This window comes from Drosophila grimshawi, unplaced genomic scaffold, assembly GCF_018153295.1.
Source record: "Drosophila grimshawi isolate 15287-2541.00 unplaced genomic scaffold, ASM1815329v1 contig_1377, whole genome shotgun sequence".
In the NCBI taxonomy this organism is placed as follows: Eukaryota; Metazoa; Arthropoda; class Insecta; order Diptera; family Drosophilidae; genus Drosophila; species Drosophila grimshawi.
The window spans coordinates 18202091-18227759 of record NW_025062900.1 but is presented as its reverse complement, the minus strand read 5'-3'; the positions used below and the strand labels follow the sequence as shown (position 1 = coordinate 18227759).

The following is a 25669-nucleotide window of genomic DNA, read 5'->3' as shown; positions in this document are numbered from 1 at the left end:
ATTATAATACAAATTATAGAAATCAAAATTCACAAAACGAACCAATGGTCAATAAACAATTGTATAACGAATATCAACAAAAATTAAATCAAGGCAGAATGCAAAACCCAATTAATTATCAATCAGATTGTAACAATACCAGACCACCTAACCAACCCACTAAAAGACAAAGACCTAGTAATAGTGGACAATCAAGAATGGAATGGGCAGAAAATTTTCATCAAACAGCCTCGGAAACAAACACAGAACCCCATTCATAAGAATAATTATGAATAACCAACAAATGCGATGCTTAATAGATACAGGGTCATCAGTAAATATGATGAATAAAAATTTCTTTAATTACCCAACTTTTAAAGAAAATATTACTTGTCAAACCATAAGTGGAGAAATAAAATTAAATACCAGCATATCATTAGCCCCTAGCAAACTGTGTCCAACAGATCAAAAGTTTTTCATACATAATTTTTCCGAAAATTTTGACATCCTCTTAGGCCGAACGTTCCTTAAGGATTGTAGAAGCGTGATCAATTACGAAGACGAATTTGTTAAACTTAATAATTTTCAATTTTCATTTAAATATAATAACGAAAATAAGGAAGAAGAATATAAAGACCCACTACTAATAAAAGATATACATACAGCATACGCATTGGAAAACGAATTAGTGGAAAGCAATCAGTTTAGATTAGAACACCTAAATACAGAAGAAAAAGCCACGTTAACAAACATTTTGTTTGAATTTAGCGATATTCAGTATAAAGAGAGTGACAATTTGACTTTCACAAATACTGTAAAACACGTTATCAATACAAAAAATGAGGACCCTTGTTATAAGAAACCATATAAATATCCACAAACCTTTGATGACGAAGTTAACAAGCAAATGAAAGAAATGATGCAACAAGGTATTATACGACCATCTAATTCACCTTATTGTTCTCCTATTTGGATAGTACCAAAAAAAGAAGATGCATCAGGAAAGAAAAAATATAGAATAGTAGTAGACTATCGCACCCTTAACGAAAAAACAGTAAGCGATAAATTTCCCATACCTGTAATGGATGAAATATTAGACAAATTAGGAAAATGTCAATATTTCACAACAATCGATTTGGCTAAAGGATTTCATCAAATTCAGATGGACGAAAAATCAATAGCAAAAACAGCATTCTCAACCAAAGCAGGACATTTCGAATATACGCGAATGCCATTTGGCTTGAAAAATGCACCAGCAACCTTTCAGCGTTGTATGAACAATCTTTTAGGAGACTTAATTAACAAAAATTGTCTAGTTTACATGGATGACATAGTAGTGTATTCCACTTCATTGGAAGAACACATATTAGCGTTAAGGAAAGTTTTTAGAAAGCTCAGAGAAGCAAATCTAAAACTACAACTAGATAAGTGCGAATTCATGAAAAAAGAAACTGAATTTCTAGGACATATAATAACAACGGAAGGAATAAAACCTAACCCAATCAAAATAAAAGCCATTAAAAAATTTCCAATCCCTAAGACCCCAAAAGAAATCAAAAGATTCCTAGGATTATGTGGATTTTACAGGAAATTCATACCAAATTTCGCAAAAGTTGTGAAACCAATGACAATAAAGCTAAAGAAAGGAGCAAAAGTTAACGAAAAAGAAATAACATACTTAGAAGCCTTTGAGAAATTAAAATTACTCATAACATCAGACCCAATATTAGTATATCCGGATTTCAAGAAAAAATTCTCACTTACTACAGACGCTAGTAATTATGCGTTAGGAGCAGTTTTATCACAGGATCACAAACCAATATGTTATGCTAGTAGAACTTTAAACGAGCATGAGATAAAATATTCAGCGATAGAAAAGGAATTATTAGCAATAATATGGGCAACGAAAAATTTCAGATCATACTTATTTGGCAGAAATTTTGAAATACTTAGCGATCACAAACCTCTTATATGGCTAAACAACATAAAAGAGCCAAACATGAAGTTACAAAGGTGGAAAATAAGACTAAACGAATACGATTATGAAATCAAATACATACCAGGCAAAGAAAACTACGTAGCTGATGCACTTTCAAGGATTAAAACAGAAGAAAATAACGTAGAAGAAAATTTCATGGGGAATACTCAAGATAGCATAGCAGCGACAATACATAGCGCAAACGAAGATAATCAAAATTGTATTCAAACCACAGAAAGACCATTAAATAATTATAATCATCAAATAGAATTTATAAAAGGAAATACCGAAGAAATAAAGAAAATAAGATATTTTCACAAAAACAAGAAAAAACTATGAAATAAATTTCATAGAACCAAATGTAATATTAACTTGGAACTTACCTAAAATTACACTTAATCAAAACTGTATACCACAAAAGATTGAAATTTTAGGAAACAACATTATTAAAGCAACCAATTGTTCTGTCCAATTAGAAGATATCCAGATATCAAATGTAATATCAGATTTTACACAAACCGTTTATATCAGTAATAATATAACTAAAACAGAGCCGTTAGCATTCATACAAACTAAAGAACTCATAAGAGAACATACAAGAACAAACAATACATTATTAATCATAAGCTTAACATCAGTAACAATATTATCAATAGTAATAATTAGCTATTCTTTATTCAAATACAAAAATTTACCAAAACGAACGATAATAGAATATAAGAATAGTACAGTAACAACACCACCCGTCGAAAATGAAGACAAAGCAACCATGGAAAGCGCCAACGACTTAAGAATATACCCTACACTGAACGCTTGAGGACAAGCCAATTTCTAATGGATGGGGAAGTGACATATTCAGATCACATGGATCTCTCATGTCCACACACACACACACACACACACGCACAAGCCAGACATAAACAAACAAACACTCACATATACACCCGTAGCCAGCTGCAAGCAAAATAGCTGACGCTGCAAATAATAATAGTTCAGTTGCCAACCGAAAAACGCGCAACTGAGTGAAGAAGTTACGATCACGCTGCATTTGTCAACTCAGCAGTTCCCACGCTGGACGACGAGAAGAATATCCATATAAAGCAGCGCATTCAGTATTTAAGTCAGTCACATTTTGTACTCAAAAGTAAGAAGTCGTGTTTTCAATAAAATTATATTTTTTTATTCTAAACCGTTGTCCGACTTTCAATTATATATATCTACAGTCTTTGATAATACTACAAGTTGTGTATAACAATTGTGCCTTGGAATTGGATCAAATGATTTGACCAAATGAGCTTCAAGTGAACATTTTTTTTTTTTAACTTTAGAGCAGTGCATTAACTGTTATACAAATATATACACATTTATATATAGCAGCTTAATTCATTCAGTTTGTGCTTTTAACAGTTAACTATCTGAAGCCAATTGATATTCAACGTGCGAAGTTAAGCTTTTGGACTGCTTTGTTTAACGAAAAACTTACTTAGATCAAGCCAATGAAGATCATTATAAGTAATAAATACATTATTCGTTTGTCTACAACTCAATTGTAAATAATATGAATGAAGAAACTCAAATAAAATGAAATGGGTAAAAATAATTTGAAATTCTGCTTTCATTATAACATTTTGACATATATATATTTCTATTAATGTGTATCTTTATCTATGTAAGTAATATAGGTAATAACAGGCTATAATTACGCTTACCCCCAATTAAGTATATATATATATATATATGTATATGGATGTGTGTGTGTGTGTGTGTGTGTGTATAAAGTGAAATATGTCAGCTATAACACTTACTGCATAAGACTAAGGCAAACTTGTTGGCTCTATCACTAGCGAAACCAGCGAAAACTGTATAGTATCGCAAGCGTTGGCGTTGGCATTGGACAAGCGTATAACAGATATTTAGGCTTAATGCATATTAAACGAGTTTTCGATAGACGAGGGAGAAATATCACTTGCTGCACTGCACACATTGCGGACACGATGCGCGTCACTGCTCATCGCTCCTTCTCACTTCTTTTTGTAGCCATACGAATTGATGGCATCGTATTCGCCATCGCACATGAGCAGCAGCTGATACCACTGATCGCCATCGACGCGCGGAAGCTCCAGGATGCCGCCATAGCAGGCTGGCAGGCACTTGGGCGACATGTACTTGTGCAGGGAGTCGCGATCGGTGCCATGGAAGATGATGCGACTGCGCAGCTTCTCGCGCAGGAAGGGCTTGAAGAGCGCAAAGACAACATTGAAGATCTTGGGCTGATTCACAATGTGAATGGCCTTGATGCGCAGTGCCACCGAGTCCTGCAGCCAGTCGACAATCCGCTTGGCAAATGGCGGCGTAAACTGCCATGTCTGCTGCAGACTAAGGCCATCCATGTCGAAGATAACGACAGCGCCATTGATCTGTGTCTCCGGCTCCAGCATGGCGGCCTCCAGGAATATGACGGCACCCTTGAACACCTCATCGAGTGTGACCTGCTTGTGCTTCCAGCGTTCTGAATGCAACAAAAATCAGATATTACAAATGCAGTCATATTAACCCTAAGGCCATATATCCACTTACTGCCCAGCTCCAGTAACAAGATGCGGCGTCCGCACTGATCACGATTGGGGAACACGGTGAGTATATTGTGCTTAAAGATGTTGGCCTCCCGCGTCGGTTTCAGGTCATTATACACATCCGAATGCTTCACCTTGAATGAGTAGTAGCGCTTGATCTGGGATTGAGAAGTTGATACATTAAGTTAATGGGCAACTGCTTATTAATTATGTATATATATATATATATATATATATAGACGCATACCAGGTCACGCGCACTCTCTGGATAATACTTGCAGGGACGCAGGAAGCGTATCAGCCACTCCTCGTTGTCCTTGGGGCAGTACAAATCGGTTTCCGCTAAACGTTAATAAATTTTTTTAATTGTTATGTAATTATAATAAATTTTGCTTTCAAACTGAACAAAGTCCAACAAGTTTCTTTGTTAATTACACAAGTGTGATGCGACTGATCTCTTTGACCTTTTCCAATAACTGACGCTATACTTGTAGATATATCTTTCTCTAGACTCAAACTTAGCTGTGCGTTTACTTAAATGGTTATAACATGTAAACTACTGTAATAAGGGGGGTCGTCAAGGAAGTCGACTTTTAGTCTCATCGTAATTGGAAAGATAAGTAAAGGTTCTGTCGCTATATAATTAATGTCATGCTAATAATTGCACTTTCTTACTATGGAGTATGTATTGCAATATGAGTTTAAAGTCTACAAAGTCTAAAAAAAACCAATTGGAATATTGCCCTGCCTCAACATTTTAAAAGTGGTTTGTATAGATTGGTTTTGTGACCCAATCAAGCTGTTTTTTTTTTTGAGTGATTTAAGTTTGCACTGCTTATAGAAAGCATCAGAATATCGGTAACAAAATGGATTGTCATTGAACTTTGTGCCCCATTCAATTAATCTGAACTCCATCATCATTAGATTGTATACATTATTTATAATCACTTAATATAAAACACTTAAGTCAAGTAGAGTTCTGCTTAATGAGTGTGCATAAATTTGTTGATTGAAATTATTGGAATTTCCTTAGCAAATAGAATACTAAACACAACTAATCCCCAGTTCTACTTAATGCTTGATTGGGAAAATCATGAGATATCTATATCTATATACATATAAATGGCGGACTTACCGTCAAGCAAACGCTTCAGCTCCTGCGTGGCCTGCTTTTGACGCTCGGGGGTTTCCCGCAGTTCCCGGACTGCAACTTCCTTGGCTGCAGCGGTGGGTTCGCCCAGTTCAAACTGAAGCGTATAATCGCCCAGCTTCAGCGTGGGCAATGCATCGAGTTCCGATAACATGGTGGGCACTCCTATTAATCAAACAACAATCAAAAACAAAATTCAAATGATGGAAAAGAAAATGACAATTAAAATGCAATTAGTGCATGTAACAAGTAGCGTGTTTGCCTATATATATATATATATGGAGAGAAACCTTTTGACTAACAACAATTTGCAATTCTATATAATGTCTGTATGGGTTATTGTGTAAGAGCTCTGTGGATAAACAAAATCAGTAATTATTACTTACTCATTTTGCAGCAGGCGTATTTGTTGCTGTTGGTTGAAGCACTTTTGAAATGAAGTGATAAATATATATATTCTTTTGTGCTTAGCACTCAATTTTTGCTTAATTCTCGTATTGACTTTACGATCTCAAGTATTCCAGCTACTGCTCTGTGACAAATTGTACATATATATATATATTGTTGTTGGTTTTCATTTACAAACCGGATCGTTGCAATATCAGCACAAATGCAGGCCGATCCATTGCCGATCAACCGGTTATATCTTCTATTTTTTTCTTCTTTGCAACCTTAACCTTAACCTTGACATTCGCTTTGTGGTTTGCAAAAAAAAAAAACAACCGATTTCAATAACGGATGCTGCATAAAAGTTATTATTTTCAGCAACAGTTTTTTTTTTTTACTTCCGCTGACTTTGAGATGAGAATGCATTTGCCATGAAGATATTGGCGAATTAAACATTGAGCTAAATTCTTAATCTCAGCTTGTTCTACTTGGTTTAATTGCAATCTTGTTTTTGCTTTTTAAATTACACATTTCAACATTCAGCTAAACGTGTAATTTAAAAAATCTAAGGCTAAAGTTGTTGTGGAAGATATATATATATATATATATATATGTAAATATATATAAAATGATCATTATATATAATAATATATGTATTTTTGAGGCTAATACGCAACTCAACCGATTATCTATGGGAATTTGGGTCTAAACAAAAGACAATTAGATCGACTCAAAAGCGCTCAGAGACATTGATGGACTTTGATTGAGATGAATGAGCATTTAATTTGGTACTTTGTAATCACATCAAATCGTAGTAAATAATAGTAAATAGTAAATAAATAAAAGCAAACGTTTAACGAGAAGTTTCGAATAGTTTTTGGCGCAACCTAAAAATGCACAAAATGCGTACAAACAACAACAACAACAACAACAACAATATATGTATAATGTACAGCATAAACTTATGAATAGTTAATGTCTTTTGAAAGCAACACGATAATAATCGTATAATTTATATAGTACACACTCCGAGCACAACAGAAAAACACCAAGACACAATTTGAACTGAAACCGAAAACGTGAAACTCGTTTTTTGGGGGAGCTGGCTATACTCGTAGTGCTACCATAAAGATCAGTGATAATGCCGTGTAGACGGAGCAGCGCTGACAACAAACCGTGTAACGGAGCCGAAAGAGCAGACGAAACTGTGGCAGCCAAAAGCGCGTTGCGAAGATTATATACCAGGCCAAGAATTAAAAAACTGGAAATTCACCGATGACAACAGCTGAAGCAAAAGCTAAATAAAGCTAAAGCTACAACTGAAGCTGAAGCTGAAGCTGAACTTGAGCATGACATTCGCGGAGAGCGAGAGTGAGATTGAGCTAAAAGTGAGCAAAAGCTGAGGGGTTGCAAGAGAAGCGAATGCATTTGGGAAATTATGCCAAAGCTGGTTTTCAATGCGGATACTCAGCTGTTGTTGCTGCTACTGCTGCTGCTGTAGAGAGTATTCCAAGAGCAACACCAACAGCAGCAGCCTCTTCGATATATGTATATATGTATTTGTAATTGTCTCCAGTTTTGACCCTCAGGCTTTGTACTTTCGGTTCAATGTCAGCTAGTGCTAGCGATAGTGATACACGTTAATTAGCCATTACACAGTAATTACAGCTGTTTGACAACAATGGCTCAGAGTGTGCGCTTCGCTTATAATTGTGGTTGATTGGGTCCAACACGTTTCAGACAACAACACAGCCCAACCATGGGCATGGGACCAGACCAGCACTTCTTTCGTCACCTTTTTGTTTCTTTTGTATATTCGACGCCAACACGTGCGAAGCTCGCCTTTGACTCGCAACATCCATTCATTATTTTTTGTGTGTGTTTTGGCTTGTCTTCTCAGTTTTGGCCAAAATTCACTCACGAATCAAACAGCCGTGTCGTTAGATATAAAATCAGACTTTGAGAAAATATCATCGTAGAGTAATAAACACACCTACATATGTACAGTGGCGAGCAAAAAAATAGCACCACTATTTGGCATATTATGTTTCTGATCACAAATCGAACAATTACTTTTTGCAATTTTTTCAACAACTGATTTTTAAACAACTATACGTTAAATACAGTACTACCTGTTAATTGAATATTTTTCAATACATTTTTATTTTTTTAATTAGGGAAAAGTGCTTTATTTTTAAGAGTCTTCCACTTGTAAAACCATATTCATAAGTTCATTAAACTTAAAAATAAAAATAGATTTGTAGTAGATCATAAGAAGCTCAAATTCGATTTATATTGCACTGTTTGTTTAGTGGTGTTACCCAAACAATGTCAAAAAAGATAGCAAAATTTGCAATTAAAAAAAAAACATGCGAGAAAACGCGAAAAAGGGATAAACCGAAATAACCATGACGTAAAGACAGTAAGCATAAATGTCAAGTAGTCTTGCCAAAAAAGAAAAAAAAATTAAACACACACACATAAAGATATGACATTGAACTATGTTCATGACAAATTCAATGTAAAAAGTGCTTTAACCTTACATGCCAAAAACTTATGAAAGTTAAAAACATATGCATGTATGCATGTGTGTGTGTACTTGTGCAAAGTAAACACATTTAAAGTGTATGTGTGTGTGTATGATATGTATGTATGTATGGCTGTCTCACCTAAACCAACGGAAGTGGAGGCTGCTGTCCTAGGCAAGCAGGTTGTTGCTGCACTCGGCGGCATAATGACAGAAGCACAGCTCATCTCGATATTCATTTTTATATATTTAATATTTTCACGTTGACTTTGTAGCGTAAACAGCAATAACAATGCATGTGCATTTGCAGTTGCACTTGAACAGGAACCGGCGCAAGCTTTTAGCCTGAGCTTCAAAAGTGTCAATGCCAACCGTTTATTAAACTTCTCAAGCAAAATTCTATACGAATTTCGTTAAATGCGTCTCCTTCACACAAATCCGCAGCAATTCCAGCCACTCTTTGACAACTCACAATTACAGCTTTGGCGGCGAAGCCGAAAGTGAATGCAAAAGGAAACGCGAACATATCTGACAGCTTGGTGCAGTGCTGGCAAGCGTGCAAAAAGGCAACCAGTTGCAAGCATTGCATTTGTTGTTGCTCTTTTTGCTCTGCTTGTGTAGACATTGAATTTGTGCTGTTCATTATGCAAAGGGCAAGCACAAAAGAGAAGCGAAAAGCGCAACGAAGCCAAAACAGAATGCTTAAAGCGCACGCATCAGCGCATCAGCACGCTGCAGTAAATATGTATGTATCTATGCAAAAACAATAACACAACACTGAAAATAGTACACTTACCAAAATTGAATACGGGCTCAGCTAATCCAAAAGCGAGTTGCGTTAATATCCTTTAAATGCGTTTTCTTATGAGGTTGTTTGACTTGTTGAATGAAATATTGCAAGCTATACGATTTATGGCTGGTCTATCTCGGTCTTAACACGCTTAAAGACTGAAAATATAATGCTCTTTATTCAACAGTTTTATACCCGGATCGAATGTATTTTGTATGTGTGTATATCAAGGTAGTTAAGAATTAATGTACGCTCACACACACGTGTCTGTATGTGTTGACAGGTCACACACAAAACTATTACTTATGGCTAATTTCAGCTCGTTGAAAAGTGCTGGCATCGTTAGCTGTTATACAGCGATTTACTGGAATGTCGCTAAGGCTTAATGGCTAAGCCCTGTGCAGTTGTCTGCTTAGTCTATATTTATATATCAATGAGAAAAACGCCGCACTGGGTTAAAGTTCAAGGCAAATTTCCAACTCATGCAAGCCTTCATAAACTGTTATACACATATATTACACCATATTGCTCCCGAACTGTTATAACGAATAACGAATGTGCACCACAGATATATAACTGTTACATATATATGTTACAGCGCGAAGTTAGTAAATCCTGGAACTGTTGTAACTAACAGCAGATGCCTAATTTACAGTCATTTCTCTCTTTATAACTCGGACGCATATGCTGTTATACACACATATTGCACTATATTGGTACCGCAACTGTTATAACTAATAGTAGTCAACTATTTCACAGTCATTTCTCGCAGTGCACCGCAGAAGTATATAATTATTGTTGAACCTTTGAACGCTCAAGCAAAAAGCCCACTCAGTACCCGGTATGAGTCGCATTCAAAAGTCGGGCTAAGGTGACTTAGCCTATTTATATACGCAATATATGTACATATATGTATATATGTACATTTATATAAATATTTATGTGGTGATTTAAAACTAAAAAAAATCTCGCACGCGTCGCTATATTTAATAATAACTGCTACATGGGTTCGAAATCTAAACTGCTCGCACTTTGTATTTGCCACTTTTTTTTAATGCCTTAAGTTACTTCATAATTAACTGCTTTTGAGTAAAATAAAAAACTAAACTAAACAGCAACGAGCTCAAGTCAAACGATTCGACGACTTGCGTGTCTCCGTTCAAATGTTCAACTGGCGATAATGCAAACTCATTGTCTTTGCCCGAGCAATTAATGTATTAAAGTATCGCATGTGTGCCCGAAATTTAATTCAATTTCCATTTCTGTTTCTTTTTGTGCTTTCTGTAATTTATATAGTCAGCCGGTCTTTCAGTCACTTAGTCAGTCTGACAGCCTGTCAGCCAAACCGTCAATGCTGAGAGTCGAGCTACGTCAGCTTTTTAAAGTTCAATGGAATTTCGCTGAGCTGCGATGCAATTTCAACAGCAATTAACTTAAGCACAGTTCGCCATGCATTAAATAAATATTGACTATTTACTGATAGATGACTGTGTGTGTTGTTTATATGCATAAATAAATAACCAGTCGACAGATTAAGTCAATTTATCCAGTTGCATGCAACTAATCGCAGACAGCCGCTGATAGTGAGCTAGTTTCAGAGTTGACATGTAGTTAATATGTATTTACAATGTATTTGACTTGATGAGTTTCTTAGTTACAAGTGCTAAAAGCTGATATACATTTTTTCTAGAGTCACAATTAATATCATTATAGATCGTACTTACAAATTACTTTAATCTTTAATCACAAATAATATCATTAAAGATCGTACTTACAAATTAGTTTAATCTATAAGTTACCAAAAATTAGTTGGTAATTGGTAAGCGCAGCACCCAGCAATTAATCTGTATTTGGGCTTTACGCTTAACGCGGTATTGTCAAATACTAATTATAAAAGAGTACAGTTTACTAGACGAAGGACTAAATGCATTGTGCTTCGTATAGTTATTACAATTGTTGCTAAGTATATATTGCTTACGTAACTCTAAGAAAAGCGTTATGTATGACTTACTATATAAACTATACTAAACTATGTGTGTATATATATATACAGATAAAATCATTAATATGTCAACGATATTCAATTCTAAAGTCTTTAGTGTCTTTCACGAGTTCTTTGCTTGATTTTAAGTACAGATTACATCTACAACAGCTATATATATATATATACAGGATTCTATTCGTTTAACCTGCACTTGGGCTGCAATTTGCCATTTCTGATTCGGTGTTTGCCTTTTGTTTTACCCTTGCTTCTCCCAAGCAATCATTTGGGCCGAACTTTCTCGTACATGAACTGTTGCAAATGCTTATTATCTGGCTGCATCAGTTTCTTTTTGGTAAATTCGAACTGTGCCAGTGCAAACTCGTACAGTTCGTTCTCCATTTGCCAAATCTTGGATCTCTGTATGGTCTGTTTGGTAGATTCAGTGGGCGGTAACTTTGAAGAGGTCACACGTAAATGAGATTTATTGGAATTTTGATAGTGCTCACGAAAGCCTTGAAATATTCTGCAAATTTAAATGTCATTTAAAACATGCTCATCTCGGATAGGATTTCACGACTTAAACTCACCTGGGCAGCGATCTTTCTAGGAGGTCCACAAACTCGTACATTTGCTCTGTGACACCGACCAAGAAGTACTCGTTGACCAAATTGCGCTTGGCCTGCTTTAAGGCCCAATCACTGCCGGGTTCCCAGCACTCGGCAGCGTGCCCACAAAAGAATGGTATTTGCAGCCACATATTTTTGGGATCACAGTCGGCTTGCTTTTGAATAACGCACTCATCGAATGTCTGCATAATTGAATCCAAATCAAATATGACATATAGAATATGTAAACAAATATAATAATTAGATACTTACAATTTTATTGCCAGCTTTTTTTCGCACCAAATTGGGGCGATAATTGTCGCCATAACGCAGAAAGTAGTAATATGAGACGAGTCTATCCAGGGGCTTACGCACCACATTTATATAGATGGGCTTGTGTGCGATTTGGAATCTGCAAAATAGTGATATAAATATAATAATATTTAATGTCTATAAATTTGATACACCTACTTGGAGAAATCGAGAAATGCCATGTGTCCGTGATAGAGAGCCGGCTTCATTTCATGCCATCTAGTCACATTGCGCACAAAGGAGATCTAAACGAAAAACATAACAGTTAAACAGCTCTAGTGTGTTCGATAGCGATGGCCACTAGACTCACCTGATTTGGCAGCGAAAGTACGTGCATATTGGCAGTTACATTGATATGCAGAACGTGATATCTGTTTTGTTTGCACAAATCGTAGGCGATGTTCACGAAACTGGTTGAGCCCGTCTTGGGTACCCGATTGTACAGCACCACCAATTGCTCCTCATAATTGAAGTTATCCAATGTGGGCGCAATTTGAGCAAGCGATGATTGCGATGATTGCGCCGCTTGAGTCGCACCGTTGCCAGCCATGTTCGACAGTGGCTTTATGGCTGCACATAGGGAAATATAATATACAATATTGCACAAATGATATGGCAAATGGGAGTCTGAGTACAAACCTTGTTTCAATCGCAATTCGACCAACCAATAAAAGGTGACAAAGATGCAGAGGGCGAGTAGAAACCAGTGGAGTGGACGCATTGGAGGCAACATCTTACGCAATTTCTTATACATACTGTTGCTGCCTAAATCTGATGTGTTCTTCAATCTTTTGTAGCGGCTCTACGCATTTTTATTAAATGATTTTTAGCCAAATTGTGTGCAGGTATTTTCCATTTTGGGTTTTTTTTCTCAGTGAGCCGCTGGCTGCAATATTGACCAGCGTAAAAAACAGCTGTCTTTGGCAGTGTTGTGCACCGCACGCTGGACGATTACCAACTGTGCTATCGAGTAATGTGATTTTCACATATGTAGGATATAGGATATATTATTCAATATAGCGATTTTAATTCTGCTTATAAGCTTTGAATTATATTTTTGAGGTATTGTTATTACAAATTAGTATGCATTATTATCTGCCACGTAACTATTTAGCGCAAGAGCGAGATGGCGAGAATGTACCATTGAACAGAATCTGTAAACATTGCTGCACACTAAAAATAAAACAGCTGCTTGTGAGTCGTAAATAGACGCTTGGTTTTTGTTAGTAAAGTGCAATTAAAGAAGGAAAAATAAAAACAACTAAAGTCCGCACAAGATCTATACAAAATGTCATCAGCAATATATTTAGAAAATTATCTAGACGGTCTGTGAAAAATAAAAGCTAAAAACAAGCAGAGGCGGCAATTGATTTCGTTTTTCTCATTTAGGATTGGAATCACTGCCAACGGAACTGGAGCGGAACTTTAAGCTGATGAGGAAACTGGATGATCGGGCACAGACTGCGATGAAAAGCATCGACAGCCATGCAAAGGATTTTATGCGCAAACTAACCACGGAGAGCGGTTCGATGAGCGAGGAGGAGCGCAAGGAGCGCTTGGAGGACATTAAGGCACTCTTTGGCAAGGCGAAAGAATACAGCGATGACAAAGTTCAGCTGGCTATACAAACGTACGAACTGGTGGACAAACAAATCCGAAGACTCGACAATGATTTGGCGCGGTTTGAGGGCGAGATACAAGAGAAGGCCTCATCCACGCGTGCCAAATCCGAGGAAGCGGTCGCCAAAAGTACGTAAACTACATTGAGACAGTGAACTGAATGTATCAAATTAATTTATGTTTATATTTTATACAGAGGGTGGCCGTAAGAAAACCAAGGATGGCAAGGCAACGAGTAAAAAGAAAAAGCCAGCTTCCTCAGATGAGGAGACTGGCCGTGGTGGCAATCATTCGAACAGTGCCAGTGGCGCGAATCTGAATGCTAGCAGCAGTGCTGGCCAAGGTAGCAAAAAGAAAAAGTCTAAGGTAAATCAAGAAAAAGAAACACGCAAGGGGGGCGCCCAAAAGGTAAATCATCTTCATCAAGCATTATTCATATATGTATTCGTCCTGTTGCGATTGTTACTCCCTCTTTCTAACCACTATTTAGTTTAGTTTGTTTGCCTGATAGCCTACAAAGTAGCAAAATCGCTGAATATACTCTGCACGAAAGATCCCCCTCCATTTGCCTCTTAACGTATGTATTCAGTGTATTTGAGATTAGATATTCAATTAGCTTTGCATATTTCATTTTTTACATTTCACCTGCCTGCATGATCCCCGATAAGAGCTAAGCATTTTTGGAGGTATTTATTAAATCTCGTTTTCTTTTTGCCACCACACAGAAAGCGGTTGATGTTGATGATTCTGAGAAGGAATCTTGCCACACGACTGCAACGCATCCCAGCGATGTCATGGACATGCCAGTGGATCCGAACGAGCCAACATATTGCTTATGCCACCAGGTCTCCTATGGCGAAATGATTGGCTGCGACAATCCAGACGTGCGTTTATTCATAATTATTGTTTACCTATATGATTTTAAAATGCCTTTTCTTTTATTTTGCCAGTGCCCTATTGAGTGGTTTCACTTTGCCTGTGTGGGCCTCACCACGAAGCCAAAGGGCAAATGGTTTTGTCCCAAGTGCACGCAGGACCGTAAAAAGAAGTAGATATTAATGACCATTTCCACAGGCAGCAATAACGAGTTGCTTCTCAACTGTCGGTCAATGTAAATAACCCTTACGCCACTTAGTTCTTAGTTTCTTAGCATAAGTATGAATCACTATTAAACACAGTTTTTTATACATCAATCAAAATGTTTATTTGGTAACCTGTGTTGTTTACAATAACATACAAGCGTTTCTTTTCTTAAAACTATTCCGTGTTACCTTTAATTAGTTCATGTTTCAGTTTCAGTTTATTTTCATTTAGTTTCTTTGCCATCTTTAGATGACATATGTTAGTCATAGCTGTTGACATGGAGTTCATTTTGTACAACAGTTGTTAAAACCAAATGTGATTTCCATATCCAAAATATAACATTTTTAAAATTAGATTTTTAATTATATCAAAATTTATATCTAAATATATTACAGTTGATTCGATACAATTAGTGTGCAACATTATCCATAGACTTGTGGGATTTTTTCATAAAAATTAATTCGTTTGTCAATTAAATTAAAATTATGCACTACCTGTGCAATTTAAATCAAATAGATTTTCTTAATGTATTTAATGTCTTTGCTAATTCAATGTGTTAACGAAGATCAAAACATGAAAATAATATATATTTTAAACACAGTGCTGAAAATTGCTGCCGTGAGCCTCCGAAGACTGTCTTCGTGATGTGCGTTCCGATTTTGCAAATTAGTTGGTTGGCCTACTTTTTGGTCATAATCTTCAAATACTCAAGGGCATTCTGAGCTGCATGTCGCTGCGCCTCAGCAGGCGTTGTCCCTGTGCCAAGGCAAACGCCGACCGGCAACGTGGATAATTGAACCAGACACTGAAACTGCCTGGTAAACGTCCTCTCCTCAATGTCCACGTAGGTAACCTCGAACTGATTCTCCATAGCAATCTCCGACAGCAGTTTAACGTAGTCAAGTTTCGAGCTCTTCAGGCATGTCTTCTGAAAAAGATAAATCCATATCAATCATAACACATCTCGCATACATGGCCTTTTTCAATGGCCAATACAACAGACCGTCGAAACAGCTGCATCTCTAGTAGCAGTACAATTTACCTGTAATTTAAGCAGTTTTTTGCCTGTAGCATTTTTCAATGTCTTGTGGAATTGCGACACTTTGTTACTATGTTGTGTGGTCAGTGTTGGCACAGTGATATCTTTCAAATCACCATAATAACTATCGATGTTACGGGGCTGCAAATAAGAGCGCAACATTTTCTCATTTAATAAGCAAAAAATTCCTCGCCAATCAAATGGTGAGTTGAAACATATCACGAATTTCCAACATGTATTATAAATTCACGATAAAAACGTCAAAATATAATTCAAGCTAAGTTTGCATTTGAAAAAACAAGGGAAAAAAGAAGTAGAAACAATCAAAAGGTATTTGAAAAAAACATACTTTCAAATAATATAACATTTCAATTATTATTTCATACATATTAAAAATGAAGCCGGTTAAATTTAGCTAGATTGTAAGTACTATGAAAAGCAATAAATTCAATTAAAATGACAAATACAAATATTTTAAATTAAGCAACGAGTATTTACACATGTTGGTTGCAAAGGTTAATATTTTCTATTTCTATATGGAAGCCAAAGAATTAATTACGTTAAAAAGTTAAAAAGAAACACATTCTACAGTTCGTACACATTATAATTGGATGAAATGCGGTCGTAACAACGACTGGGAGCTTGTGTTAGTGGTTGTGGTTGTGGCACTACCGGCAGCTGCACGACGCTTACAACCGCAATATTACTCACATCACCCTCCAGTTCGTTGCAGATGCTGTCATTGATTTGGTTAGCATCGATGGGCGTCTCCTCCAGGCGTGTCCACATCTTATGGGCGGCCAGCCGTTTGGCAATCTTCTTGCTCTTGCCCTTGCCCACCTCGCGATAATGCAGGATGGTGCACGCAATCGTAAATAGTCGCTCATGCGGCAGTCCCACCTCTGTCTCCGTTTCATACGATGGCGGCGGCCAACGACGTTGCATGCACTTCTCCTGCAGCAAACCAATGGGATTGCCCACAATCTTGTCGCCAGCGCTAACAAGAAGAGTTTAACACATTAACAATTGATACTATTTGGTATTTGAAGGGGTTATCAAAATATTTACTCGCCGCTGCCGGAAGTATTGGCATTGCTGCCATTGCCATCGCCACCGCTGCCCACAGCCAGAGAGTTGCCAACAACCGCTGCAGCGGCTGCTGCTGCTGCTGAATTTCCCTGAGATTCCAGCTGGACGCCAATCAGCTTGTTAATCAGGGCATGGGCAGCCGCATGCTTAGCCTCTTTCTTGGAGCGGCCAGCGCCCATAGCGGTAAATGGTGTATCTTTGTCCTTGAAGGACACACGAAACCGGAATGTCGGCTCATGTATAGCGCCCTCGATCTGTACCAGCTCGTAGCCCGGCGTAATGCCGAGTCGACTCAACATTTCCTGCAGCATGCTGACCGGTGTCTTCATGGCCAGCCCATTGGCATCCGTTTCGTTAACAAACTTGAGCGTGTCGTCAACTGGTAAAGTGCCGGTGCTGCCCAACGTACCACTCAGCTCAGGGAGATGTTGAGGATGATGATGCTGCTGTTGCTGTTGTTGTTGCTGCTGCTGCTGTTGGAGCGCCTGCAGCTGTTTCTCCTTCTTCATCTTTGGTCGCTGCATCATTGACGGCTTACCCATCAGCGAGTCGCTGCAGCCAACTACACCACCATTGGCCAAAGAAGCAGCCGCCAAGGCAGCTGGTGAGTTGCCCATGTTGTCAAATTGCCGACGCGGCGCAAATCCCGCCTGCATGGGCAGCTGTTGCTGTTGGAGCTGCTGCTGCTGAATATGTTGGTAATGCATTTGTTGCTCAAGCAAATGCTGTTGTTGCTGCTGCTGCTGTTCATGAGCATGGTAGTGTTTTGGATCCATATTAACGTAAATAATAATTATAAATAGTGTGTATCTGGAAAAAGAATGCAACGTTGCTTGAAAAATCAATAGAATGCAATCAATGACGACGCATTAATATGCACTAAATAGTGTTTATTTGTCAGATATGCACTCTGTGTGCTTAGTAGTACTCACGTTTGATTGGCGGGGTTTTATACTGTTTTTTATTTAATAATAATTTATTAATTGTTTATTAATAATTCATTCTTAAATAAAAAATACAGCAAAATCCAGTCGCACACACACAATATCTGCGGATATATATGTATTTGTGATGCTGCTGTGTTGCCGTATTTAATAATAACTGACAGCTTGCCCTGTGGCAACGCTGATTGTGTGCAAAAATGTCAGAATGTCAAACAGTAAGAAGAAGCAGCCGAGCGCAATTTCACAAAAACACATTTTTAAATATAATATTTATTGCAATTCGATTTTGCTGCATAAATGTTGTACATTATAGATAGGTATATATATAATAGATTTTTAATTTGTATAATTAATGCACGGGAAACACTCGTTCAATCAAATCAACGGTGAATGTTTGTGGAATTAGCAGCTTTCAATTGCGATTGTGGTTTTTGTTTTTTTGGAGTTTTCTTTCCCGAATCAACAAAGGAATTTACGATATTTCTATGCATATTATCGAATACAGCGTGTGCTTTGGGGCAGCCAACACATCTAATCATCGCTGAGAAAGTCGTCATCCAGATTAACATCTGTCGTATCTATGTTGTCATCCAGCGTAATCCCATCAATCTCCAGATCCAAATCGTCATCGTCATCATCCTCACTGACGGCAGCAGCTGCAGTCGCAGCAGTGCTGCTTGCTGTGGTCAAGATCGCTGCTGCTGGCACAAATGCCGGCTTCACTTTCTCCTCCTGCTGACCAACACCACTCTGCTGCTCGATCGCATGCAGTTCCTCGAGCGGATTACGCTCGCTATTTAGTGGCAGCTGACCGGCGATGCGAGCGGGCAACTTGCGCGTTCGCTCCTCCAGCAGATGTTGCTCAACGCGGAGGGCATCGCCCAGACCCGGAAAGAGATTTGTGTACTGTGTGGGATCGGCCAGCGATTGGCCAGCCTTCTCATTGACCTTGCTCAACTCCTCACGCCACAATTCCACCACTCGCGACATTTGGCTGGGCAAGTAGGTGCGGGCAAAGAACGCCGCCTCGGGCAGACGATTCGTCTCGATGAGAATCTCCAGGCAACGGTCGACATCGGAACGGAGAAAGGCAGCGAGGAATGCAATATTATGGCGTCCTTGGGCGGAACTAGTCGCACCCACCTCCTCCAGCATCTGGGCATCACTCGAGGCCGTCGAGAGCAGCAGCAGGCCACTGAAATCGTTGGCCTTCTGCATGCACTCCTTGACAAGGGCCATGTTATTCTTGCGTGCCGCCACATCGGCCAGCTGTGACCATTTCTGTGAGTTCTCCGCCTCGCGTGCCAGCTTCAATGCGATTTCCAGCTCGCCAATTTGCAGTGCCAGATCAAATTTGTGATCCGCATCTGTGGACACCTGCAGCGCCTGCTCCTTGAAACCCTGCTTCTCCAGGAAGTGAGCGACACGCGTGCGATGCTCCTTCGGTATGGTGGGCAGCACAAGATCGGCGCGCTCAAAGTCGCGTCGCATCACGGCCGTCTGGTACTCCAGGACGGACAACTGCAGGCAGAAGCTAATCACATTCAGCTCTTTGTCGCCTAAATACAAGCGATTGTCCTTCGGCACATAACCCAGCAAGTACATGGTGCGATCCAAATGTGATATGGTCACAATCTCGCCGCCCACGTAGTAATTGATGCGATTCACCGAATTGGTGTAAATGAAGCAATCGCCCACCCACAGTCCAGTTTTCACAGACTCGGAAACCTCGCCTGCAACAGAAATAGTGCATAAATATTTTGGTTTTGGAGATCAAATGATTATTTAAAATAGCTATTCCACAAAGGCACAAGGAACCCATCATGGGTAATCACCAATCAATTATTATTTAACAATAGTCAAGGTAACTTTATCATTGGCAGCTTCATCGATTCTAGTTGAGTTAATAAAATAAACTATAATTACAATGACTCACCGAGCACATTAAATGCACTTTCCACACCATCATCCTCAAGGCCCTCCTTGGTCTCCAGCGCATTGGCGATTTGTGCCGCATCCACACCCAAGATGAAGTACGAGTCATCGGTGGCAAGGCAGACGAGGCTGCCACTTTCGTTCCAGAACACATTGCGCGGCTGCACTTCGATGCGTCGCACCAGCTGCAATGTCTCCCAGTCGTAGAAGGCCAAGCCCGAAGAGGTCTTTACGCCAAAGTAGTAGCCACCATAGATGCTCTCGGCGCCATATTCGGGCGTGAAGCTTTTTCGCTCCTTAAAATTTCGGAAGATGCGAACCGTGCCATTGTTCTCGCGTATGGCATACTCATTGCTCTCTAGCGCCCAGACAAACTCCTGAGCGGAACCAAAGGCCTTGTTGCGCAGCGCCATGGATGTATAGATGATGTATTCGCCGTCACCACAGACGACCACAAAACGGCCATTGGGATTGTGTGCAATGGTCTGCGGATAGATTTCACAGGCGCCCATATCCTTAACGGCAACGGGCAGACGCTCGCCGTCCTTGATTTCGGTGCCATCCGCAATGGTTTTCAAATTGACCTACACAAATAATAATTAGTAAGGTCTTCATTGATTGACTGTTCGAGTTAGATTCGCATATCCTCCTTAGCTTACCTGTTGCATTTCGGAATGTTTGGCCCAAATGATTTTGCTGCCAACCACATCCATGGACATGGCCGGTTCCTCGCGGCCCACCTTGATGATGATGGAGCCCTCGTCGTAGCCCAAGGCAACGTTGTTGGTGCCACGCATACTGGAAATAGTCCACACGCGCTCAAAGCCATAGTTGAGGCAGGTCTCCAAGCGGTATGTGCCCGAGTGCCAGATGCGCACGGTTCCATCTTCGGATCCAGTGAGCACAATGGGCAACTCGGGATGGAAGCAAACGGACGAAATATTCTGTGCATGCCCCTCGAGTGTTTGCACACAGGTCTTGTTCTGATAATCCCAGATCTTAACCAACCGATCGTCGGCACCAGAAATCAAATACGGCTTGTCACCGCCATGATAGTAGTCCACACAATTGACACCCTTCTCGTGCCCCTCCAGCGTAAAGTTGGCAAACACCGAACCCAGCTGCCACACCTTAACGGTACGATCCAAGGATGCGGAGGCAAAGGTGTTATTATCCTTCGGATTAAACACAATCTGCATGACATAGTGTGTGTGACCCTCAAAGATGCGCTGACATGCCCACATCTTCTCCCAGTTCCACAATTTGATAAGCATATCGTCTGCAGAAATATGATAAAATATTGATTACAATTATTTTGATCTACGAAATGTGATACGTGGTAAACGATAAGATCTTTTTCAGTGTTCGCTCTTTAATTAGAACATTTCGTAATAGGAAAAATACGAATATGTTTATTATCTTTTGTATCTAAATAATTTTTTTTAACACCAATTTAAATATTTTTCTTTTAACTTTAATAAAACAAAATTGCCTGCATAGAAAAACACGGACAGGCGTATTTAATGACTCTGATTATCATATTGATCTAGAATAAATAAATGTTTAAAAAAATCTGCAAAGCTTCATTCATTTTATAAATATGCTTTAACGTAATTGCTAAAAAAAAAAATTGTCTACCATTTATTTGAGGCTGTTCCATATTTTGAGAGATTGATGATTGGGGGGATTGATGTGCAATGTTTCATGTATTCAAATGTGTTAAAAATTATTAAATAAATGGTAAAAATTAAACCTACCGCTGCTGGTCAGCACCAGGGGCTGTGTGGGATGCACTGCAATGCAGCGTAGGTAATCGGAGTGCGCCTCGAAGGAGTGGACCTTCTCCAGTGTGTTGTAGTTGAAAATACGGATGAGCATATCATCGGAGCCGGTTATAATCCAATTTTTGCGAGCCACGAAGCGAGCGGAGCGCACAGGGACGTCGCATACCTCGAAATCTTTAACCAATTGCTGGTTCTCATAGTTCATGATGTGTACGTGGCCATTGTAAAGAGCACACAACATCCACGGCTCGGCCGGATGCAGGTCAACGCACTTGACACGGTCTGAGCGCGATGTGAGGCGTCGCTTGATGTCCAATTTAAGGGGCATCTTTATGCTGTCGTTGATGGCGTTCAATAATATGCCCTACTAAAGCTAATCAAAATAAAAATCCACTGCGGCGAAATTGTAAAATTACTTGCTGTCGTGCTTCTTCTTCTTTTTCTGCCTCTTATTAATGTGTCAGAGTTGTGGGCTAGTGTTGCCAGCTGCCACGTAAATTTGACAGCGGTGTATTTTGTGAGCGAATCGATGCGCTTACCACATAATGACCACATTTTAAAAGCTGCTTGTCAAGTTGAGTAAGCTTTTTAAATTAAAAAGAAAACAGTTTAAGTGACAATAAAACCATTTATTTAATACTTTTAAGAATAAAGGAAATTTGAATTTTGATAAACTTTTGACAATGGACGTGTAAACACTTTTTCGATGTGGCAACGCTGACGTCTTCATCGGCATTTTAAGTTCCAATTGTTGATCTGCAGGGGGGAAGAAAATGCGTTTATTACATTAGTTTGAACAAGTTACTCGTATTGTTAAATTAGTTACATACGTTTATTAAGCAGAACGTAAGGCAATCAATATGTGCATTCGTCGCCGTGAATTTGGGCTGGAATTTGCGCTACTGGTGGCTATTGTTGCCGGCAGAGCCGAAGCAACCTTATCACTTGGACTTGGTCGGTTCCTCGCTGCTTACTTTGATAATGATGGAGCCCTCGTCGCACCCCAAGGCAACGTTGTTGTTGCCACACATACTTGAAATGGACCACACACGCTCAAAGCCATAGTTGAGGCTGGTCTCCAAACAGTATGTGTCCGAGTGCCAGATACGCACGGTTCCATCTTCGGAGCCCGTCAGCACAATGGGCAACTCGGGGTGGAAACAAACAGACGTAATGTTCTGTGCATGCCCCTCGAGTGTTTGTACACAGGTCTTGTTCTCATAATCCCAGATCATAACCAAGCGATCATCTGCGCCCGAAACCAAATACGACTTGTCATCGCCATGATAGTAGTCCACACAATTGACACCCTTCTCGTGCCCCTCCAATGTAAGGTTGGCAGACACCGAATCCAGCTGCCACACCTTAACGGTACGATCCAAGGATGCGGAGGCAAAGGTGTTATTATCCTTCGGGTTAAACACAATCTGCATGACATAGTGTGTGTGACCCTCAAAGATGCGCTGACATTCCCACATCTTCTCCCAGTTCCACAATTTGATAAGCTTATCGTCTGCAATGTGTCATATTTTCAAATTGTTAAAAATTGTTAAATATGTTCATTAATAAAGAACGTACCGCTGCTGGTCAGCACCAGGGGCTCTGTGGGATGCACTGCAATGCAGCGCACGAAATCGGAGTGCGCCTCAAAGGAGTGGACCTGCTCCATCGTTTTACAGTCGAAAATACGGATGAGCTTATCATCGGAGCCGGTTATAATCCAATTTTTGCGAGCCACGAAGCGAGCGGAGCGCACAGGAAGATCGCATAGCTCGAAATCTTTGACCAATTGCTGGGTCTTATAGTTCATGATCTGTACGTGGCCATTGTGAAGAGCGCACAACATCCACGGTTCGGTCGGATGCAGGTCAACGCACTTGACACGGCTAGATGCGAAGCGGTGCTTGATATCGAATTTAAGGGCCATCTTTATACTGGTGATGATTGCGTTCAATAATAAACAATACTTTTGAAATTTTTTGCTTAAATTTTCGTCAGAGCTTTTTGCGATTGTGCCACGAATTACGCACTTCGAAAGTGGAATATTTTGGAATGGTTGTCAATCGAATCGTTGCGTTTAGCTTTTATACTCTTTATCAAGAGACAAACAGAACATTGTTATCGGAGGCAGCGGTATATCGGTATGCTAGCTAGCTCAGGGGGATGTACTGGGAGGCAAGTGAGTCACTCTCTGTATGGTCTGTTTGCGTCTCTGTGTTTGGTGTTTTGAACAGCCCACCCAATAATAAAATATTTCGTCAACTTTATTCAAATTTCATATTCTTTTCAACATTTTAATTTATAATTGTTTATTTATTTAATATCAATTAAAGTCAGGCGACACAAAAAAAAAAAATTCAAAAAGTGCGAAATTGATTAAATTAAATAAAAAATATAATTTTAAATTAGTTTTAAGAATTAATAAACTAAAATTAATTTTAGAAAAACTTATTAGATTTCAGAAGATATTTAACATTTGCTGATTGGGAAACCTCAGAAAAACCCAATCAAATCATGAAAATAGTTTGAATTACTTAACCAAAGCAGATGAAAATGCAATTGAGTTCTTAATAATAGAAGTATACGATTCTGAATTGATTGCGTGATAAAGTATATTATAAGGAATAATTAATAGTACAGCGATTAAGAGAAAGTGGGAAAAAGGTACGAGACGATCTAAAAGGAACACAAATTTACATTGAGGAGACCACCCAAAATATCTGTGTTCCAAATCTGGAACGGGTTATTAAATTCATTCGAGGAATGTATAATAAACTCTGAAGTTGAAAGGATTTTTTGAGAGTGAATTTAATTTGACTGTTGAATTTTAATTTAAGATCAAGAAGTAAGCCCAAATCATTTACTTCTTGAGAAACGATAAAATGATATAACCTTACACTTAGAGCAGTTCAAATGGAGCAAATTCATTTTAAACCATGCGGAAAAAGAAAGTAAGTCCACCTGCAGTAATCAGTGAGAGGTCGTATCATTATATATCAGGCATAACTTAACATCATCATTACTGAAATCAGTATAAAACATCGGTTTGCGACATCGGTTAGCATTTTATTCTGAAATCCTTTAATCACAAGGAAAGTAAATTCAAGAAGGTTAGTGGTAGTAGACCTATATTTCAGAAATCGTTGCTGGAAAGGTGGAATTGTAGACTTACACTGTTGCAATTGAGTTGTCAACATTTTCTCAAATGTCTTAGGTAGTTGTAATTGTTTGCATCGACCGTAGGATGCTAGGGATCTTCGGAATTATTCTTTATAGTAATCTACTCGACTTATTCCTACTACTCATATATTTATTATTCATTTCAATATTTAAAATTACACCATTGTCATTCCATAAAATCTGGCGTCCGGATTCTGGCCAAGTTTAGGTCACATTTTTTTGGCACCAAACCCCACCGAATACTTATATTAGAGCTCTAATATGGTAGGATAGGGATTGAGGGTCACCGAAATAACAATGATCATATTCGTTCGATTTGGCAAGAGTCTCGATTCAAATTCAAAATTGAATTGCCGTTTGAAACTCACAACGCCACCTAGCGGCGTGTTTTGTCGTTATTTAGTTATATCAGATGTTTGTTAATAAATTATAAGGGAATATAATGATCTGTGAGTAAGTTTAATGGAGGGGAGAATCGCCGGGAGCATGGAATAAATTAATCGTCAATTCCAATTTAAGGGCGATGGGCAAAACAAATCCGTGTAGGATCATTGCAGGAAGGGCGGGTACGCATGTGCATGTAGGTGTCTATATAGTGTTCTGTAGGTCAAGTTAATTTTGGAGTGAGTACCGTCCACGGGCAGGGTTGGAGTCGTCTGTAACAATTACAATCGACTTGATCACGTAATAAATCTAATAAGTTGTTCTTA

General features: G+C 38.9%; 6 protein-coding genes across 14 annotated transcripts; 1 reads left to right on the top strand and 5 right to left on the bottom strand.

The window, feature by feature from the left end:
- Positions 1-3570: 3570 nt before the first annotated feature.
- On the bottom strand, positions 3571-9495 carry LOC6566462 (alpha-tocopherol transfer protein-like). Of its 5 annotated transcripts, none has more exons than XM_032739712.2 (6): positions 7243-7273; positions 6067-6212; positions 5666-5845; positions 4778-4872; positions 4535-4688; positions 3571-4466 (listed from the first exon to the last, which is right to left on the bottom strand). In XM_032739712.2, exons 2-6 carry the CDS (start codon positions 6068-6070, stop codon positions 3979-3981), a joined length of 921 nt encoding a protein of 306 aa, XP_032595603.1. In that variant the 5' UTR covers positions 6071-6212; positions 7243-7273; the 3' UTR covers positions 3571-3978. The 5 variants fall into 5 exon arrangements, with proteins under 5 accessions (XP_032595603.1, XP_032595602.1, XP_032595604.1 ...); XM_032739711.2 differs by having other exon boundaries at positions 7192-7271; XM_032739713.2 differs by having other exon boundaries at positions 6067-6207; positions 7243-7271.
- A 1609-nt stretch (positions 9496-11104) lies between these two features.
- On the bottom strand, positions 11105-13260 carry LOC6566461 (heparin sulfate O-sulfotransferase). The gene is made up of 6 exons (XM_001992751.3): positions 12925-13260; positions 12596-12855; positions 12445-12530; positions 12247-12385; positions 11956-12176; positions 11105-11891 (listed from the first exon to the last, which is right to left on the bottom strand). The coding sequence occupies exons 1-6, from the start codon at positions 13037-13039 to the stop codon at positions 11648-11650; spliced, it is 1065 nt and encodes a 354-aa protein (XP_001992787.2). The 5' UTR covers positions 13040-13260; the 3' UTR covers positions 11105-11647.
- Positions 13261-13459: 199 nt separating this feature from the next.
- Positions 13460-15270, top strand: LOC6566460 (inhibitor of growth protein 5). 2 transcript variants are annotated; one of them, XM_032739590.2, is made up of 5 exons: positions 13460-13610; positions 13675-14034; positions 14102-14313; positions 14631-14789; positions 14856-15270. In XM_032739590.2, the coding sequence occupies exons 1-5, from the start codon at positions 13574-13576 to the stop codon at positions 14955-14957; spliced, it is 870 nt and encodes a 289-aa protein (XP_032595481.1). In that variant the 5' UTR covers positions 13460-13573; the 3' UTR covers positions 14958-15270. The 2 variants fall into 2 exon arrangements, with proteins under 2 accessions (XP_032595481.1, XP_001992786.1); XM_001992750.3 differs by having other exon boundaries at positions 13491-13610; positions 14102-14271; positions 14856-15268.
- Positions 15271-15505: 235 nt separating this feature from the next.
- Positions 15506-18196, bottom strand: LOC6566459 (interferon-inducible double-stranded RNA-dependent protein kinase activator A homolog). Of its 4 annotated transcripts, XM_001992749.3 has the most exons (5): positions 18049-18196; positions 17096-17926; positions 16739-17024; positions 16031-16168; positions 15506-15916 (listed from the first exon to the last, which is right to left on the bottom strand). In XM_001992749.3, the coding sequence occupies exons 2-5, from the start codon at positions 17890-17892 to the stop codon at positions 15668-15670; spliced, it is 1470 nt and encodes a 489-aa protein (XP_001992785.1). In that variant the 5' UTR covers positions 17893-17926; positions 18049-18196; the 3' UTR covers positions 15506-15667. The 4 variants fall into 4 exon arrangements, with proteins under 4 accessions (XP_001992785.1, XP_032595478.1, XP_043070620.1 ...); XM_032739587.2 differs by lacking the exon at positions 18049-18196 and having other exon boundaries at positions 15506-15913; positions 17096-17925; XM_043214685.1 differs by lacking the exons at positions 16031-16168; positions 18049-18196 and having other exon boundaries at positions 17096-17924.
- Positions 18197-18314: 118 nt separating this feature from the next.
- On the bottom strand, positions 18315-22233 carry LOC6566458 (coatomer subunit beta'). The gene is made up of 4 exons (XM_001992748.3): positions 21753-22233; positions 20655-21274; positions 19997-20579; positions 18315-19793 (listed from the first exon to the last, which is right to left on the bottom strand). The coding sequence occupies exons 1-4, from the start codon at positions 22105-22107 to the stop codon at positions 18592-18594; spliced, it is 2760 nt and encodes a 919-aa protein (XP_001992784.1). The 5' UTR covers positions 22108-22233; the 3' UTR covers positions 18315-18591.
- Positions 22234-22387: 154 nt separating this feature from the next.
- LOC6566694 (coatomer subunit beta') lies at positions 22388-23894 on the bottom strand. Its single transcript, XM_001992747.3, has 3 exons — positions 23358-23894; positions 22610-23292; positions 22388-22535 (listed from the first exon to the last, which is right to left on the bottom strand). Exons 1-2 carry the CDS (start codon positions 23704-23706, stop codon positions 22721-22723), a joined length of 921 nt encoding a protein of 306 aa, XP_001992783.2. The 5' UTR covers positions 23707-23894; the 3' UTR covers positions 22388-22535; positions 22610-22720.
- Positions 23895-25669: the final 1775 nt, after the last annotated feature.